Source organism: Diceros bicornis, chromosome X (genome assembly GCF_020826845.1).
Source record: "Diceros bicornis minor isolate mBicDic1 chromosome X, mDicBic1.mat.cur, whole genome shotgun sequence".
NCBI lineage: Eukaryota > Metazoa > Chordata > Mammalia > Perissodactyla > Rhinocerotidae > Diceros > Diceros bicornis.
The window spans coordinates 17871236-17886013 of NC_080781.1; the positions used below are offsets into that span (position 1 = coordinate 17871236).

Below are 14778 nucleotides of genomic sequence, written 5' to 3' on the forward strand. Positions count from 1 at the left end.
CAATGGTGTGTTTGTATGCATGTGTGTGTCTCTTGATATGTTAAGTATAATCTACTGGAATATAGGTGGTAGGTTTGGTGGGATGGGGAAGACTCCCTGAATTTTTTCAGAGCATCAAATTCTGCCTTATAATCACTCAATGTTACTACTAGGAAACCCTAAATGGATACTGATTCTGTGTAATATCTCTTTTGAAGGTGTACCAAATTAAGCCTAGATTTAAGCTGGTACTATTACTTGGGCAATTTAGTATTTATTAGGATTTAAATATCTTATCATCAGTGATCTAAAAATATTTATTGAGTGCTTGGGTATAAATGGCATTTTTTCAAATGTTGCACACATTTACTGAAAAGAAATGGTTACATTTTGTCCAAGAAAATGCAATCTATATAGATAAAAAGGAGAAAGATATATGGGCTAAGAAATTTTTTAAATTAATACTTGGACTTTGTTTCAAAGATAACATAACTTCCACTTATTTTCTGCCAGCCAAGTGGATGATCTTGAATTGAAGAATTAATGTTTAATTTATATTTTATTTGTAATGGGACGTGGTATTTATCTTTGCTTGAACTCTTGAGTTGAATTTGTCACAAGGGAAAAACTGTCTCCCATCACTTAGACCCTATAGATTTTCTTTCCCTTGTGATATGTTAGATGGTCATTATAATAAGTAACTTGAACATCTGGAAGCTAAAGAGGCTCTTTATTACAAAGAAATGTTAGCTTCATTGTATGAATATAAAATTCTTGATATATTTTATATAATATGAATCTTCATGCAGAGAAAGGCCTAATTATTTTTGTTGAAAAGATCTGCTGAGATCATGCAGATTAAAGTTTAAAACCAAACTAATGTTTAAAATGATTTCAAAACTGTGAAACTCAGTCTATTTTTGTACAAAGTAAGAGTGTGAAGAAACTAAATGTACTGTACTGGTTTGTTTGGCCATTAGAAATTTTGCTTTAAGAAATATGGCTTTAAAAGTTCCATTTTTATACCTAATCTATAAAACCAATGTAAAATGTTTATTATGGAATGTAAAAATAGAGAATCAATGCAATAAAATAATCATAACTGATAAATTCAGATTATGTTTATAGAGTTTGCAGATTATATTTACAGAACGCCTTGAGAAATTAAAGAGACAGTGCAGTTGAACATAGGGTTCCTTCTTTGAAAATATTGACAATCTAATGGGAGAGACTAAGACTAACAAATAGATAAACATAAAATATGTACAGTTAGTAGTTATCTGATAGGCCATTCAAACCATTTAGGTCTTGACTGAAGATATACAGAATAAACAAACTTAGTTCATAATGGGAATTAGCTCATTGCCTCTTCAGGTTGTCAACACTAAACTATTAAAGTTACAAGGGTCACAGTCTTACTCTAATGAGTTTTCTGGTCATTGGTACCTTGATTTGACGTTTTTAGTTTTTATCCTTTTGGACACTTCAGTCTTGCAAAGCCTCAGTGGTTTTGGATCTGTTAGAGAGCCATGTGGATACTGAAAAAACAATCAGCCTCACTTCTGCCTGCACCCCCAAGTCTCTATATGCTAAAAGATTAGTTTCCACACCCATTCAACTATTGGAATATTAGTTTTTCATTGTCAAGTGAAAGACTATAGAGTGATTAGCGCCAAATGGGGCTTCTTTTTAGATGACCTCCTTGGGGAGAAAACTGGAGCAGAATTTTGAAGAGGAACACGATGCAAGGTATAGAAGAATATGGCTATGTTCACCGACAGAAAGACTAGACAGCCACTACGGTCATGCCCACCCACATTCTCCCCTCTTCTTTGTTTATTGCTGTTTTTATGTTACAACTCATGACCTTATTTAACCTAATGAAAGTCTTAGCCAGTTCTTTTAAAAATTGATCATTTTTAAATTTGTAGATGCCATCCTTCATGAACCTTTCTCTTCTCAATGCTGAAACAACTGCAGGAACACTAACAAGCTTGTGGTCATTGAGCTAGTCAAATGGTGAAGGAGTTGCCAAGGAGGTACTTGTTGGGTGATTATACCTCTGCCTTGTTTACCAAGGACATTAAATATCTGAAATTAGAGTTAAACAATGGCATTTTGATAACACATCAACAGGAATGCCTGTGCCTATCTATTCACAATGGGCATTCTTTGCTGTCAGGATACTCAGTCAGCTTTCAGTCTTTGATGAATCTAAATTTAGTTTGGACTTTTATCTTCTATCCATTGCAAATCTTTTATCCCTGGCACTGCTTTCTCTATGCTCACAAAGGTATGCAATGGGTACTTTTGAGTTCCTTTTCATGGCTCTTTTCCATATATTATCCTACAGAGAGAATTGGTTTCATTATACTGTGCTGCTACTGTAGATGTCACCATAGTCTGGAATCTGCTCTTTGCTGAAGGGGAAAAAAAAAAGTGAAGCATCTGGTTAATAACTGGGATCTAAATCCCTTCATGTTTTCTTCCCAGATATTGCCTTTACTGTTATTTGTTTGAAATTCTTGTTAAATGCCTTTCTGTTTTGTAACTGTTGGATGGACTATACTATATTTCTCTAGACTTGTGCTGCTAATATGGTTATCACTAGCTGCATGTGGCAATTGAAATGTAAATTTAAATTAAGTAAAATTACAAATTCAGTTCCTCATTTGCACTAGCCATGTTTTAAGTGTTCAATAGCCACATGTGTCTAATGACTATTGAATTAGGTAGCATGGACATAGAACATATTATTATAACTGTTATTGATATAAGTTTTATTAGATATGTTTCAGTAACACCACTTTTTCCATTTACTCTCGGCTGAGCAACTAACTCTTCCTCCATCTGGCTCCTAAACATAAGCATTGTCTGAGCTTCTGTCCTCGGGTATCTTCTCACTGTACATAATCTTTTTTTTTTTTTTTTTTTTGGTGAGGAAGATTGGCCATGAGCTAACATCCATTGCCAATCTTCCTCTTTTTGCTTGAGGAAGATTGTCCCTGAGCTAACATCTGTGCCAGTCTTCCCTATTTTGTATAAGGGATGCCACCACAGCATGGCTTGATGAGTGGTGTGTAGGTCCATGCCCAGGATCCGAACCAGTGAACCCCGGGCTGCCGAAGCAGAGCGCATGAACTTAACCACTACGGCACCCGGCCAGCCCCTACATAATCTTTTTTGATGAATTCGTTGTTGTTGTTTTTCTCTTGCACCTTTAACTATCACTTCAGTGTAAATATCTCCCAGACCTGGCGCTATTTTAGATCTGATTCAGCTTTTTCAGCTGCTTGCTGGACAGCTTTGTATTATATGTCCTGTCTCTCAGCCACTTCTAGTTTCACATACCCAAAATATTATATTATTCTCCACCAATTCTTTCCTCCTACCATCTCTACTGTGTCATTCATCTATTTGCTTAGGCTCGAACCCCTGGAGTAATGTTTAACTTTCCCTTCTTCATTATTCTCTGTATCTAATGATTCTGTCAACCAGTTCTCTCATTCTTGGCTACATGTATGTCATCCACCTCTCCTCATCTCCCCTTCTACCATCATAACCTCATTTCAAGCCCTGGTTACATATCACATTTTCTATTGAAAGTGTTCCAACTGATCTCCCTGCCTCCAGTTTTTCTCCCTTCCAAATCCATAACTTCTTCCTCATTGTTTTCGTAAAACATACATTCGATCACACACCTCTCATGCTCAAACATCTGTGAGCACTTCCTTGTATCAGAGTAAAGTGTGCACTCCTTCATCCTCCCTAGAGATGAAATGTCTACTTGGTATGTCTAGGAAGATACACAGCTTTGCAGAGATTCCCTGAAACACACACTCACCATTCACATTGCTGTTTAACATCAACCATGGCATTAGGTAAGCTACCCTGACTTCAACCTCTCCCAAAGGAAAGTAACAAGAAATTGTCAATTGACTAAGTTTTTGCTACCCTGGTGGGATGAGGCTTCAAAATAGATTGTTATAGAAAAATAAAAATGTTATTTCTTTTAAAACCAAAAAAATTTCTCCAGCCTAGCATTGGTAGCCTTCCACAATATGACCCGTATTATTTTCTAGGCATTCTTTTCCACTACATTCACTCCACATATCTTATACTCTAGCCACATTGGTCTGCTTACTCCTGATTGTGCCTTTGTTCAGTGTGTTTGCACAATCTGAAGTGATCTTTCCCTGTGAAACCCCAATTTCCAGATTTGAAAGCTATTTTAAGACCAGCTAAAATATCTCTTCCAGAATGTCATTCCAGTGTTATGTCAGAATGTATATCCTTTTTTATGTGATCTTCTGTTAGCATTTATCTTGTCTACCTTGTATTATTATTTGAATGTTTTCTCCTCCACTAAATAATAATGATGGCCAACAACCAAGTTTAATTTACCTTTGATCACCCGATTGTGCCTGACAGTGAATTGCATTTAGCATATGCCAAAAAAAACCTTTTTGGTAAATGGAATTGTGACTTGAGTCAGTAAATGAGCAAATGAATGAATAAGAGTATAACACTAATTCATTACGTGAATTAATCACTTAAGCATATGAAGACGTTTAGAAGCTTGGTAATAGAATATGTGAAGTATTCGGTGTAAAGGTACCATTATCAAAGGTTTGCATAGATGGATTATTTAAATATTGCTTGTAAATAAAACAATATTTTTTATATTATTTGTAAAAATATACTTAATATACACTAAAAAAAGACAGATGGGGGCCAGCCCGGTGGCTCAAGCGGTTAAGTGTGCGCGCTGTGCTGCAGCGGCTTGGGGTTCGCCGGTTCAGATCCTGGGCACGCACCGATGCACCGCTTGTTAAGCCATGCTGTGGCGGCATCCCATATAAAGTAGAGGAAGATGGGCACAGATGTTAGCCCAGGGCCAGTCTTCCTCAGCAAAAAAGAGGAGGGTTGGCATCGGATGTTAGCTCAGGGCTGATCTTCCTCAAAAAAAAAAAAAAAAAGATGAAAATGTATAGCATTTATAATTATAAACTTCCATGAAATATAATTGTATATGGCATTAGATACATACACTAGTTCTCTTCACTCTCTCTTTTATGTATTCAATATTAATAATGCATGTATTGTTCTTATGACTATATATACTACACAGTTGATGAGAAATACTACTTGTACTGAGCATTATGACCCCCAGGTGCTTAAAACTTGTTGATGAGGTATGGAGCATCAATGGTAACATAGAGAATAGAAATTTTTCTATGTGTTCTGCTTAGTATTGGAATTGCATCATTGTTTCACAGAAAGGATAACTGATTATGATCCTGGCTGGGCACATAGCTCATCTGTGGGAGGCTGATTCTGTGCATACTTTTCTAAGAAAACAAGTGATCAAAATTGAAAAAACACTCTTCATTTTTATGAATATTATCTTATTAGGAATTTGGTGCATTTAAATCTGCATCACATTGTTTGTAGAAGCATTATGTGGAAAAGGATAAGGAAGAGATACAAGTGGTATTTTGCATGTACAGTATAAGACAACATGAGCTACTGAGGAGAATTCCTGGGAGTATATAGTGGCATAGCTCTAAATCCAATTTTAAAAATCTAAATTTAATCCTAACCTACAAATAACTAGAACGTCAGAGGTGTACCTTTCCATAGATTGAATAGGTTCATAAAATGTAGATTTCTCCATATTCAGTGCTATTTTCTTTTTAAAACGTGAGGTATGATCTTTTGGGAAAAGATTTGGCCCTAAGTGTTAATAAAACCCACACATGAGAAGCAAGTATTTTAAAATCACATTTTGATGGAAATAAAATAACTTACTAATAAGATGAATCCCCCAAAGTACCTAGGGCTATTTAAATATTTAGCACAATAAAATGAACTTTATACAATTATAGCTCTACTAAATAGAACATATTGATTTAATTTCTATTCTTCTCCATAATATAAAGTAGCACGTTAATATGCACTTTTTGTGTAGTTCTGTTTTGTTTTTATTATGCTGTGTCTCCCCTTTTGTGAAAGCCTTTGGCTTTCAATAATGAACAGGCCGATTTGGCTGAAAGAAGGTAGAGATACAAACAAGTAGAAGCAGTTATTTGAAGTAGTAAGCTATTAAGGAAAAGAAATAAGTTTGCTAGGAGGAGAAAAAGACAAAGCCAATCAATAAATTGGGGGAACGTGTAACCAAAACACATAGCTCTGAAGAGCTGAGAACTGTTTTGAGTTAGCCAGTAGATACTATTTTTAAATCAGTTTACTGCTTTATGGATTTTATATATTTGATCATTTTGGTTTGATTTGATTTGGCATTCTTCTGTTACATGATATCCTATAAACTAGATTGTGTTTCTCAAAATACCATCTTTATCAAAATCATCCTGGGGGCCTCCAATCCAGATCTACTCAAATCTGTATTTCTGGGAATGAACTTGGGAATCTGCATTTTAACCCACTCCCCAACTGATTCGTCCATATATACAGAACTAAAATCTGAAAATTATGGCAGTAGCTTAACTATGTTTGGGTGTAGTTTCATTGTTTTTGCAGTAATGCCTTTATCTTCTTTGCCTAAAGACCTACTTTTTCCAAGGCCCAATTAAAAGCCTCCTTTCCTGATTTTTTTTTAAGGCAGAGTTAGTTGTTTCCTCCCCTGCTCCCCTAGCTCCATGACCCTGCCTTTATTACAATAATTGAGGGTGTCCCAAAAGTCTTAGTGCAGATTTATGCTTTACTAACTTCACATGTATAAATATGCTACAAACTTACATAAACATCATTTGAAAATTTAATTACTTCAGTTTCTTTTGTAATCATTTAGTTTTGTTTATTTCAAATAGTAAGGTTTTAATTTTATTATTTGTATGTGACAGTTTTTTAGACCAGTGGAAAAACTTGGCCACTTCAGTCGCCTGATATATCTCCCTTAGATTTTGTCTTATGGGGTAGTGTCAGATTCTCATGGATGCGTCAGTACTTCATTCGCTGAATAATCTTAAGGCTAGAATTACAAATGTAATCCCTTTAGTCACTGAGGAGCAGCAGCTGGTGAAAGGTTTGTTTTTTTTTTTTTTTTTTTTGTGAGGAAGATCAGCCCTGAGCTAACATCCATGCCAATTCTCCTCTTTTTGCTGAGGAAGACTGGCCCTGGGCTAACATCTGTGCCTATCTTCCTCCACTTTATATGGGACGCTGCCACAGCGTGGCCTGACAAGCGGTGCCTTCGTGCACACCCGGGATCCAAACCCGGGCCACCAGCAGTGGAGCGCGTGCACTTAATCGCTACGCCACGGGGCTGGCCCCTGGTGAGAGTTTTTATAGAGCTTGAAATTTGACTTGAGCAATGTATAGCACAACACAGTGGTCATGTTGAATTTTAATAAGAAATATATTAATGTTTAAAAAATGTAAATAATTGACCTTTCACATGTTGATTTGTGTAATTTTGTGACATTTATACTTCTAAAGTTATTGAAACTTAAAACTGTGTGAAGACTTTCAAATTCTACATATTTTAACTTATTTGCGTGAATGCCTATCTCCTTAAAATGCACTTCTCTAAGTCAGGGGCCAAGTTTCATTCATCTTTGTTTGCCTAGCACAGTTGATCAATACTGGCTGAATCAAGAGGAAACGTACATTTATTATACATTGTCCAATTAGTTTAATATATTTAGTATTATTGAACTGTTACTAAATATACTTGATATATTTAATATATTTATAATTTAGCATCAAACATATTTAATAATATTTACTGTTTTCATCCATTGCAGTTATTATCCTTTTAGATGCTTAAATTGCTCCCTCTTGCCAGTGAGAATCTCTTCATGTTGACTTCTGAGTCCTACCGACACAATCCTTGTAGTCTTTAATAGCTTCTTTCTATCTTGTGTCACAGTATAATCCAAGCTCATCATGTACGTTTCCTATTCCAGATCTATAATCAGCCATTTTCCAAGAAGGCCTAGGAAATGGTATTTGAAGATTACTAACTGTGAGGAGTTCATTTATTACTAGGTTGATCATTGTTTCTATGCTTTTAAGCAGAGCTAAGAAAAACATACATACATATACGTACATAATATATCAAGAGACTCTAGGGTTTTTACTTAACTTCTCATGTATGTATCTGCTTTCTCCCATGCTAAAATTACTTATCAATGACACCAAGAATGATAGGATGATAGTATCACATAATGGTTCAAATGTTTCATCCTATAAAACACACACAGCAGTTTTAACGAAACAATAACAGAATAGCAACAGTGCTGTCAACAAACAATATGATGACTGAAAATAGTACAAGATTTTATTTAACAGTTCTTTTTGTTATATCACACCAGGAATGTGCTAATAAAGTATATTTTAAAGAGACTTGAAATATTTACTCTCTGTGTGAGTATTGTATCACTAGCAGGATATACATTTAAATCATATTTACTTTTTTCCTTGAGGAGAGTCCTTTTGAAGTTTGAACATTTAACTCTATTCTCTGATTCTGGGAAGGTAGGTAAATAATGAAACTTGCATCTATTACAGCTGAAGTAAGCTGTTGAGGCAGCATGGGGAAACTGGGCAACTTCCCAGCTTTTCCCAAATCCTTTCTTCCCAGTGTTATTGTGTTTTTAGTTAACCCTGTAAAATTGGGCCCTTCCAAGTTCAGATGTAAGTATAAATGCACTTTCCAAATATAAATGTTTTATCTACACCTTGGCTCCTCTGTACACATAACTCATACTTAATCATTAAGAGTTGACTTTATGTAAGTAGATAGACATAGATATGACTATATTTGTAACAAACTTCTCCTTTGGCACAGGAGCCTTTCAGAAAGGCAAGGCCCAATCCTTAAGTATTTCTATTAGTTTGTGAAATGAATCAGACCTAAATTTAGCTTTAAGAATTTTGCCCCTGATAAGAATATGTTTTTCTGACAAGCTATTGTGGTAAAACGGCATTATCAAAAACCATGTTGAACAAGATTCTTTTTTGTTAAAATTCAGGGGAAAAGATGAAACGGATTATCCTTCCTTAAAATGTGCAGTAATGTGGAATATGAATATTTTTTCAAAATTAGATAGCCAAATAATAATTAACTTTATATTTTAAAGTAAAAGTAATTAGTTTAAAATTTTTAAATAATGATGCAGAACAATTCATAGTTAAAATGTGTTTATCATTTATTGTGTGCCAGATACTGTGCTAAGCCATTTATCTCATTTTCTCATTTAATCTTAGCAACACTCTTATTAGGTACTACTAATATTATGCCCATTTTATAAATTCTTTGAGGAAACAGCCATAGCAACACAAAATTTCTAAGCAAAGATCGTTTTGCTATATTACTGCTTATTGTAAGTCTAGCAATTGTAAGTAAAAAGACAATGGTGATTTTTTAAAATAATTTTTTATAATTTCAGGTACTCAAATTTAGGCAAGAACTATAAACTTGGTATTTATTAGCAGCATGTATCAATTTTAAATGCATAATATATAGTTAATAGCTTGCAGTAGTCAAAAATAGGGAAGTATTTTTGATATGACTATTGAAATAAATATTAAGTGTTTTTCTTAATGTTCCAATCTATAATAAATTAGTATTTGAAATGTTGGAAATATTTCAACAAAATGCATTTATCACATGTAAAAGTTTAGATAGAAAATGGTTACAGTAATTTTTCCAATGTTTGTTTTTATATCTATTCAATGTATATTGTCCTTTATTATGTGTGTTTAAAATTAGTAAAATTAGAAAATACGGTTAAGCAAAAATAAGAATATCCCTGTAACTGACCATCAGAGCTAACCACAATGACTATTTTGCTATATGGCATTCCAAATTTTTTTCCCATTCTTTTTGCTGTTTTTGCTTAAATTGTCAAGTTTTTCAAATTGTAGTACAATTCCTAAGAAAGTATTTTAAAAGGAATTTTTTTTTAAACTAATGTATATGTTTCTTTTTTTTTTTTCAGGATTGTACTGTATATGAAACAGAGAATAAAATTCTTCATGTGGTAAGTGTCCTTGGATTTATTTTCATCTTCACTAGAAAAATATTTCTTCTTTTAGTAATAAAATAAAAAGCTACAGCCTATAAAAAATTGAGTCCTATATATTTCATAGGAAAAGTACAAAAGAATTAAAACTAACAGGTTGTATTAGTTATAAATATTCTATTGTATCTTAATAGAAAAATATGATACAATATTTTAAGATTGTAGTATGTAACAAGGTTGGAATAAGAGAAAAGAGAATTTGAAATCAGAATCTTTCAGTGTTTGTGACAAAAAGAGATCGGAGAAAAGTATTTGGTTGTATCACAGGGGTAATTCACCTCTTTCATCATTTGGATGAAATACTTTATAAAATAATCAAACTGCCTTTGCTCTGATTCTGTTGTCACCAAACAACCTTCCAAATTTTAATTGGGCAATATTTGTTGAGTCAATTAATGACTTTGCAGATATTTTATTTTATTACTAGAAATGAGGTATGAGTACATTATCCTTTGTAGAAAGGCATTTCCTTTCTCATTAATGAATAGTCGCTGCTTTTCTTTGTAGATTCATTTCTTGGTTGATGCTCATCTGTCCTAATAACTTTTCCCCTCTATTAGAAATGAGTGACAGAATAAATAACATTGAAGAAGTTCAGAAATGAATGCAAAATATTTACTTTGGCAGTTATGCATTCCAGCTAGTGAGAATTTAAAGAGCCTGTCTGATGATGATTAAGACAGTGGATGGCATTAACCAATCAGTTGAGCTCAGAAAGCACTTATATTTTCATGTTATCATTCCACTTCCTTTCCTGGCCTTTTTATGCAAAGATGGTCCAGCCCTCACTAGAAGGTTGTATACTTTTGAATTACTTTCCTCACAATAAGAATTATTTAAAGAAAAATAGTGTACTATACCACTTGGTATATGATGCTAGAATACTTTCTTGAAACCAAAATTTTCAAAAAAGTGTCTTTCCAGATTTCTTGGAGTGTAGAAGAAATTACTTGGAGTCTAAAGAACTATGTCTGAATCCTAATTCTGCCATTTTCTTTCTCAGTGACCTTAGTCAAGTGATTTAACTTTTTTTTGACATTGTGTTCTTTTTTTCTTTTAGGTAAATTTTAACAATTTAATTTTTGTCAATTTTTATTGAGATATAATTGACATATAACATTATATAAGTTTCAGGTGTGCAACATAATGATTTGATATTTGTAAGAGACTTTGTTCTTAATGTGTTAAATGAAGATATTAATATCTTCCAAGTACGATTGTTTATAATCTGATGACCTTCTTTCCAGTATTTAAGTTTTTTTATTTCCTCTTTTTCTTTTTTATACGTAATAGAAAATGAAAAGCCTGAGTTTTGATAGAACTTGTTTAGAATCAAATTGTAAGTTAATTTGAATGTTCTCCTTGTCTCTATGATACTTGAATATGTGTACTCATGCAACTGAGTAGAGATTACAGTAGTTTGAGATATGCACTAGAATATCAACTGTCTCAGCCCGGACCCAATCCCTATATTTTTATGTTGTCTGGAGGATAGGAGAGGCAATTGTCGAGAGGAAGGAGAACTTATCACTTATGAAAATCTGCTATATTGTAGGAATTCCACAGGCAATACAAGCATCAAAGTGCTCTTTATCACCTGGGTAAACTGAGATAGCTCAGGAAAGTTGTGAGGTGTGTCTTTTCCTGAAATAGATCTCTATTTAAGGATGAGTAAAGAAAAAGAATGGGAAAAAAAAGAGGAAGTATCTTCTCATATAGTAGAAGAAAATCCTTTCCCATGAAGTAAGTTTATTAAGAACATCTGTTTAATGTTCTCAATAAGAATCAAAAGAACACTGTATTAAAATAGAATACTGTACTATAAAGAAGGTAAGACTAATTAATATAAATTAAACATAAAATGAACTCAGAAAATAGTCTGTAAAACTAAGGGCACGGAAATAGAAATTAAACTGTGCTGAAAGCAGTAAAAAACAGACGAGATAGTGCAGAAAATTGAAACAGTGAGACACAAGATAAATTTTAATGACACTCAGATATTTAGTAAATTAATTAAAAGACAAAACATAAGAAGATAATGGCTATAGAGGATAGATTATGGTTAACCCACCTTTAACTAATTGTTTGTTTCTGAGGAAGAAAGCAACAGGAAACAATTAAAGATATGATAGAATACTTTAGGAATAGAAATTGGGAAATTTGGATTACTCAACAAAGTCAGAAAATGTTTGGGAAAGATAACAATTTCAAGATAGTTTCTGGTAACATTTTACAATTTCTGTGTCAAGAAGCAACTCTACATTCTTTCAACCAGTGGGAAGAGAGAGATAACAAGTTTTGACTTCAATGAAACAAAAATTAGATTGTATTCAGATGTCTTCTCTGAAACCATAACTTCCAGAAGACAATGGAACAAAATTCATAAATCTTCGAAGAAAAGTAATGACCAAAAATGTTTATATCTAATAAAATTATCATTCATGTGTAAAAACAACAAAAATATAATTTTAGATCAGCAAGATCATTAAAGTAGCTTTTTGAAAAATCGGTTTGAATAAGTTTACCAGATAAATGAAGCAAAAGTTGAATTCCAGAATAGGAAAGTTGTGGTAGTAAAGGACTGGAGGTGAACAACAAAATCAGTTGAGGTGGTATCTTAGTCCATTCATGCTGCTATAACAAAAATACCATAGACTGGGTGGCTTAAACAGCAAGCATTTCTCACAGTTCTGGAGGCTGGCCAGTCCAAGATAAGGATGCCCCAGATTTGGTGTCTAGTGAGGGCCTGTTTCCTGGTTTATAGAGGATCACATGGTGGAAGAGGCAAAGGGAGCTCTCTGGGTCTATTATAAGGATGCTAATCCTGTTCAAGAGGGCTCCACTCTCGTGACCTAAACACCTCTCAAAGGCACCACTTCCAAATACTATCACATTGGGGGTTAGGTTTCAGTATATGAATTTGGGGGAGACACAAACAGTGAGTTTATAATGGATGATAAGGAATAAATAATTAGTTATTAATATAAATAATATTTCAATTAAAATAGTCTAGAGGACAGAGCCTGTTTTTATTTTATTGTTTGGTTTGTATATTAGTATAATTCAGTATTATAAATCATGAAACTCTGCCAATTTAGGATGATATTTACCCTGTGTTTCATGAATAAGAGATGCTTTGTTTTTATGAAATATTACACATTTTAGCCCATATGAGGGCTAAAAGGAGAGTTATTAATGATAAATAAAAAAGATAATGCAAACAAATATCATTGGATTTATATGTTTTTTATAGAGACAAGCTCTGCATCCCTAAATTAAATCACAAAAACTACAGTTACTTTCCAGTGGCAATTATCATCAGAAGACAAGGATTTCCTTTCTAATAGTAACGCAATACAAATTTTCACCTATCAATTCATAAACACACACACACATAATAACGCACACTAAAAGTATCCAAATGTTGATGAGAATCTGATGAAATTAGAATGGACGTACCTTACTGCTAGGCGTGTACATTCATTAAACCTTTTTAAGTTTGAGGCAATTTCAAGGCTCAAAAGCATTAATACTAACATTTATGTAGTATTTAAAAGATACCTCACGCACTATTTTGACTGCTGTTTATAAACTAACTTATTTGGTCTTCATAACAACCTTATGATTATACATATTATCAGTATCGCCTCCATTTTACAGATGAGGACATTGAAACACAGAGAGGTTAGGTGACTTTCCTGAAGTGACACAGTTGTAAAGGACTTAAGACAGGATTTTAACAGGCAGTCTGACTCCAGAGTCCATATTCCTATACTATCTTGGAAATCTTGTCTAAAAATAAATTCTAAAACCCAATAATATTTTCTACAGAAACTGTTTATAGCAGCATTATACATAATGAAAAATAGGAAATAATAGGGTAATGCTTCAGTAAATTATGATGCATTCACAGGATGAAATATTTACTATTCATGGTTACTATTTGAAATTATATTTGTGACTATATAATATATGAATAAATTGTATTTATGAATATACCTAAAATATTTATGTGCCAGTATTAAAGGAAAGATTCTAAATGGTAATGTTAAGTAAAAACCAGATTAAAAGCATTATAAGGGCCGGCCCCGTGGCTTAGCGGTTAAGTGCGCGCTCTCTGCTGCCAGCGGCCCGGGGTTCGGATCCTGGGTGCGCACCGACGCACCGATTCTCCGACCATGCCGAGGCCGCGTCCCACATACAGCAACTAGAAGGATGTGCAGCTATGACATACAACTATCTACTGGGGCTTTGTGGGGGAAAATAAATAAATAAATAAAATCTTTAAAAAAAAAAAAGCATTATAAGCACAGAATATTAATATTAATATTAATTTTTATTGTGTTTGGTAAGATAATAGCTGATTTCTTTTTGTTGTTTCAAGTATCTTCCCAATTTTCTTCAATTAGTTTGCATTACTTTTATAATGAAAAATTATAAAAGTATATATTTATTCTATTATATTTATAATCCTTGTGGCTTTTTTTTTTTTTTTTTTTAATCCTTGTGGCTTTTAATGGGTAATTTTATGGTACATATAGTGAAATAGTCAAAAGTGGGACTTGGACAATCCTTAGGCTAGATTTTCTATTTACCTTTCTTATCTTTAAAATTGGAGAGAGTTGTTTATGCTTAAAATTGGAAAGTAGTAGACTTTGTAGAGGAGGAAAACAATTCCTCTATCCTCTAAGTCCTTCTGGCTGGTCTAAGAATTAAATTGACATGAGACAGAATAACAGGAGAAAAATCA

At 33.4% G+C, this 14778-nt stretch overlaps 1 protein-coding gene across 5 annotated transcripts in view; it reads left to right on the forward strand.

The window, feature by feature from the left end:
* Window positions 1-14778, forward strand: part of CNKSR2 (connector enhancer of kinase suppressor of Ras 2) — a 251077-nt gene that overhangs the window by 84666 nt on the left and 151633 nt on the right. For all 5 annotated transcript variants that reach the window (XM_058535561.1, XM_058535562.1, XM_058535563.1 and 2 more), the window contains exon 5: window positions 9945-9986. In XM_058535561.1, the coding sequence (XP_058391544.1) occupies window positions 9945-9986 (42 nt within the window). The remainder of the gene's footprint in view (window positions 1-9944; window positions 9987-14778) is intronic.